This window comes from Sciurus vulgaris (assembly GCF_902686455.1).
Source record: "Sciurus vulgaris genome assembly, chromosome: 3".
Lineage (NCBI taxonomy): Eukaryota > Metazoa > Chordata > Mammalia > Rodentia > Sciuridae > Sciurus > Sciurus vulgaris.
This window is the reverse complement of record NC_136463.1, coordinates 168,722,502-168,728,501: the sequence shown is the minus strand read 5'-3', so window position 1 is coordinate 168,728,501 and position 6,000 is coordinate 168,722,502. Positions and strand designations below refer to the sequence as shown.

At 46.8% G+C, this 6,000-nt stretch overlaps 1 protein-coding gene across 1 annotated transcript; it reads left to right on the top strand.

Annotated features, from left to right (window-relative positions):
* Positions 1 to 2,298: 2,298 nt before the first annotated feature.
* TNP1 (transition protein 1) lies at positions 2,299 to 2,673 on the top strand (the record flags this gene model as incomplete). Its single annotated transcript, XM_079132506.1, has 2 exons — positions 2,299 to 2,437; positions 2,645 to 2,673. 2 exons carry the CDS (start codon positions 2,299 to 2,301, stop codon positions 2,671 to 2,673), a joined length of 168 nt encoding a protein of 55 aa, XP_078988632.1.
* Between the last annotated feature and the right edge of the window lie 3,327 nt (positions 2,674 to 6,000).

The following is a 6,000-nucleotide window of genomic DNA, read 5'->3' as shown; positions in this document are numbered from 1 at the left end:
CCCAATGCCTGGGGACTGTACAGTGGTGAAGACAATGGTTAATACATGCTTTCATGAAGGTCGCTGGCTCGTAGACAGGACACTAGACTGGAGTGGACGAGAAGCTCCTGAGAGGCAAAGTAGCAGACTGTTTTATAGGTTCCTCCATCCTTGTATGAAGAAAAACCACTAAGAAAAGGACTCCAGAAAAACCTACTTAGAAACAAGAGAAGGAGAAGAGTCACTTTTAGAATGGTTTGGATGTGAGGTGTCCCCCAAAAACTCACATGTGAGACAATGCAGGAAGGTTCAGAGGAGAAATGATTGGATGGTAAGAGTCTTAACCCAATCAGTGAATTAATCCCTGATAGGATTAATTGAAGTGGTAGGGTGTGGCTGGAGGAGGTGGGAATTGGGGCATGGCTTCAGGGATATATTTTGTATCTGGAGAGTGGAGACTCTCTCTCTCTCTTTCTGCTTCCTGATGATGTGAGCTGCTTCCCTCTGCCACGCTCTTCCGCCATGATATTCTGCCTCACCTTGAGCCCCAAGGAATGGAGCTGGCCTTCTATGGACTAAGACCTCTGAAACCATGAGCCCTCAAATAAACCTTTCCTCCTCTACAGCTGTGCTGGTCAGATCATTTAGTCATAGCAGCAAAAAAGCTGACTAAAACAGTCACTATGGAGGCCACTCAAGGAATCCAAGTTTCAAAATATGATTTGACATCTATAGGATCTGAATTTCAGGGAGTGGAGCTTGTACCATCTCATCTTCTAGTCAGCCAACCTTTGGCTAAGAACTCCCTGTGTATAAGATTATTTTGAATAAGGATAATGGCAGTGGGGAGAAACACAAGGACAAAAAGAAGAAATAGCTCTTAGGTTCTACTGAAATTTGTTTCAAGGATTTACTATGAGGAAGAAGAAAAGGTTGATGACCAGCCTCCAGACACACAGACCCAGAACCATCACTCAGCATCTCTATTTAAAAATCTCAAAACAACTTCCAACCCAATACGGTCTGCTTTAGCCAATGCATAATCATCTCTGGGCCCGTGCCTGGTCTTCACATCACTGAGTAGCACAAGCATCCAGATAATTTCATTGCAAAGAAACAAAAGCCATACCCTTGATACAGGTGGTACCTCCCACCTCCAGTCCTTCAGCGAGACTTTGCCTCTTGCTCACCTCTCCACATCTCCAAAACACTCCTGCCCCGTAGCTAAGCCATTATGGAATCTTACTCTCTCCTGAACCAGTGCTACTGGCTTCAGCCTCTCACTACATTTGCTCAGCTCCCTACTTACCCTATGCTCCCCACCCACCCCGTGGCCTCTCATCTCACCACGTCGCCCTCTTTGCATTTTTTAAGTCTTCCTAACATGGATGGTTTGGTCTTTGCCTCTTTCTTCAACATCATCCTGCACCATGTTAGGAAGTTTCCCACAACCCCAGCTTAAGAAATCACTGATTTGTGTAGATAGCTGATTAATGGCTCTCCCCTGACTAGGCTGAACATTACACACATACATACTTGTTTGTATATGCCGCTGTCTTCCTAGCACCTAAGTACATGGCATATCCTTCACAAACATAACTGTGACTGAGACTTTTTAAAAATTGTCAGACCAATGGTTCTCAAGCAGGGTGACTTTGCTCCCTACTCCCCCAGGGTCCCAAAGGGACAGACAGCCATGTTTGGAGATAGTTTTAGTTGTTACATCCGCCGGGGCTATACTAACATCTAGTGGGTAGAGGCCAGGGATTGCCAAACACCCCACAATGCATGGAACCCACCAACACTTACCCAACCCTTGGTGCCAAAGGTGCTCAGATTGAGTAAGCCCTGAGTTAGAGGAAAGAGAAGGAAAATGTATATTTTGATCATACTGAATTGGATCTCCTAGAGTCAAGTGCTTTTAGAAATACATTCAATACCTCCAGATGCTGAGAGACGTGCGTATTCACACAATCAATGACTGATGTATGCCCTACAGGCAAGAGACGCATATTTTAATAGCTTCTGTTACTCTCCAGATGCCAAGCACAAGGCTGAGATATAGTGGTTCAGTAACACCTGTCTGTAACCCTCACTTAACCTAAAAAGGACCTCAAAACTGAAGACCAGCCTTGAGCTGCCTTCAGGCGGCTGCCTTATTTCACATATTTGACCAAAGTGTAACAAAAGCTAATGACATCACAAAAGAGCCCCACCCACCTGCCACGCCCCTTGGCTGTCACAATGGCTAAGGCCTTAAATACCCTGACTCCTGGCCTCCGGGGCTTTGCAAAGCCCCTCATTTTGGCAGAAATTACAATGTCGACCAGCCGCAAGTTAAAGAGTCATGGCATGAGGAGGGGCAAGAACCGAGCTCCCCACAAAGGTGTCAAGAGAGGCGGCAGCAAAAGAAAATACCGGAAGGGCAGCCTGAAGAGTAGAAAACGGGGCGATGATGGTGAGTGAGGGGCAAGTAGGAGAGCTGGTAAACTTGGGGACATGGTGCTCCCCAGACCCATCCTCCTGGAGGCAGCCCTTACCTGACCCTGAAGTCTCAGCCTGAGATTACTTCCAGCGACGCGGTTCCTGGGCAGTTTGGGCAGGAAGAATCCTGATAAGTTGTTCTAACGGGTGTCCCTGTTGCAAACCTGTCCTTCCCCTACAGCCAATCGCAATTACCGCTCCCACTTGTGATCTACTAGTGGGCCCTGCCTTGGTGGACTTCAAACAACACCAGGCAGCAACGAGAACAGAAGGGGGACTGCCAAGGAGACCTGAAGTTAGATCGAAGTCAGAGAAGAGCCTATGGTGTGGATAAGATGCCAGTCGTGATGAAGTGAGGGATGTATATGTTGGCTGTTCCTCCCCAACATCTCAATAAAAATTTGAAAACTGAAATGTTTCCTTTGATCCTTTGGAAAAACTTGGTTTCCTGAGCTAGGGGTGAGAATTGGATGGAAAGAAACTATTAAAGATGACTTGGAAAATATTTATTTGTCCTTATAACTCCATGCAATGGTGGTCCAACTCTGGCCAAGAAACATCACTTAGTTCCCCCCTCTTTTTTTTTTGTCTCAGTGAACCAGCCCTCTCCCCAACATGGACAGGGAAGAGAGGAAGGAGAATTATCTGAGTTTTAAAGAGGCTTATTGTAAGTCAAAGTCTTGACCCAGAGCTATGGACCATCGGGAGGGGCTTTCTAATTCATTGATAACAGCCTGCTAGCCTAGACTTAGGTTATTTTGGTTTCTTGTTTGAGATGAACAAGACTGGAGGCAGGAACATTGCCTGACTGATGTCATAAATGAACCTTAGCTGGGTGTGACTAGCAGTAGGAATTACCTCAATCTGGGTGGACCTTATTGATCATTTGGGAGAGAACGGTCCTTGGAGCTCTGCTCATTTAGGACATTCCTAAGCCCTCACTTTCCCTGGACCTTGGGTTGTGACAGAGTTTATAAAGCCTCTGGCCAGGGATCTGACACCACCTCTCAGCATTTATTCACTTAGAAGGGGTCATTATTTAATGAACTGAAGAACCAGCCACCCACGTGGATTCTGGGGAGGCAAAAAGTTTCCAGCAGTGAGAGGTGGAGGGCTCTGTGTGCTGGTGACAGAGCAAGGGAAGAGGAAACTCCTCATATTGCCAATGAAACAATTGTGTTCAGGATTGGAAGACTGTTAACAAGGTGACCCACAGGGACAGAAAACAATTTGTGCAGGTCTTTTCACTTGTTAAAAGAGTTGCTTGGTGCTCACTGTCTCATGACCCTAGAGAATCTGCACACCATTCCAGAGTCATGTTCAAGTTGGTGGGGAAGTCATCTCACCAAGCATACAGACCCTTCAAACTCCTCTTCAAACTGAGCTGGACTTGTACTGATCTAAGGTTTCCAGTTTCCTCCTCTAAAATGGAAATGGGGAAAACACTCTCTCACCCTGATCCTCAAAATTTTACCTGTTTTACCTTCTAAATATTCCTTTTATCTGTCCCTTTTTCTCAGATTGGTCTCAAATGATCCTCTGTGAAGCTCTTTAACTTCTTTCAGTTAATAAATGGCTCTCATCATTTATTGAATGATCAGAACGATTCCATTAATGAGTCCATTAAATGGAATCCTTCCTTGAGAAGCTGCAAAAGGGCTAATTGGAAAGAGCTGGAACCCACCCTGCCCTTGTGACAGCTGAGAAGTCCTCTACCTCCTTGCAGCCTCCCAAAACCAAAAAATAAAAACTGTTATCTGGTTGTCGAGCTTTTATTGCTCTTCCTACAGATTCTTCTAGATCAACCCTTTAGGTTGGGTTCTTAGAAGCAGAGACTGAAATAGATTTGAATGCAAGGTGTGCTTTGGAGTCTAACCCTCAGGAAGGAAAAGGAGCACTATGCAGAGAAAGGAGCTGAATGAAGCATCAGTAGATCAGGAAGGAGAGCCTGCTAGGTGACCTGCACGTGACGGCCAGTGGGTTCCGGCAGGAAGCTGCTAGTGTGCCTGCACACCTGCAGCCTGCCACACACCCCTGAGCCTACACTTGCTTTCTGATGGCCTGCATTTCTTCCCCACCTCTGCACAGCTCACTGCTCTGTCCCTTCTACTTCGACTGTGCCATGGGCCTTCCAGTGTTCTCATGCAACTCAGCCATTGCGCCCTGTGCCCTGTTGCCCCTGTACCGTGCCATCATCCAGGTTGCCCATAGGGTCAAAAATGACCTCCCTACAGGGCCATGGGTCAATAGGCAGGAACGAACCAGAACTACAGTAGCGCTGAGAGCCTGACATTAACTACCCACCGGAAACGGGCTATGACTGGAGGTCAGCCTGGTTAAGGGCCCTGTAACCCTCTTGTGGGAAAAGAGATCCCTGCAGAGACATCATTGAAGAGACTATTTGCTGAGGAGAGACACCTACAGCCTAGGATTGATGGCTTCAGATCCTTAGATTGAAAGGGACTAAAGAAGCCTAAGGAGAGCCAATGGGTGTTCAGGCAGATGGGCCCCAGGGGGAAAGACTGTGTGAAGGAGGACCACAGCGGTGACCACAATCTCAGAAGTAGAGACCAAATACCGGGAAATGTCCTCTGATCTCCTGTTGGCCACACTCATGTAGAAGCCAGCAGGCAGGGCATCCCAAAACCAGGTTCAAGGGACAGCATGTTGGAGAAAGCTCTGCATGCAGTAGTAAGAGCTGACACAACTTTGTAGGGGTGATGTTCTTTTTCTTGAGATTTCTTCAAGTTTGCCACGTTAGCATCCCATTTGTCTTCTCCCATACATTGTCACAGGCCAAAGTCCCTTCAGGAAGTGGACCATGACAGGATTCAAAACTAACTCTTCCAGGCTTCTAAGCCCTTAGCTATAGAAAAGCACATTTTCATGTCATTTGTGTGACGGTGTTTACCCCAACCCAAGACACCATAATGTCCTAATGCAGCCTTGTATTTCTGCAACTGTCTAAACATTGAAACACTTTAATTAACCATGAGGACAGGAGCGTGGAAAACAGCCTGAGGCTAGTCAAGGTAGACAGATCCTCGCCCGGTGACTTCAGCCTTTACCCTCTTGGAGAAGTTGTGAAGGAACAGCAGCCGCCCGGAAAATTCTGTTTATAGGAACATTTTCCAGGCCCACATATTGGAAATTTTCCAAGACTGGTGTTGACTTAGTCCCTGCCCTCCAGGAACATTCATTCTGTCCCTCTTCATGGCTCCCGCAGGCCTAGCACCTGGGAGTCTTTGGACCATAGTGACGCTCCTTAGGGAGATAGGAAGACCATTCTGTGTGATTTTTCTCCACCTCCCCAGTGAAGGCAGAATTTGTCCCTCTCCCAGTTTCCTCTGGAACGTCATGTCCTCAAGTCATCACTTGTTTGGTCTTTTTGGAAAGTGAAAAATCAAATCAAAAAAAAAAACTAAAGATCTTGGCGGCAAACTCTTCTGGGTCACCTTGACCTTGGATACATGGCCTCCACTGCACTGGCTGCAGGTCCCTTGGCAGTGGTGAAGCTCAAAGGACCCATGTGCGGAT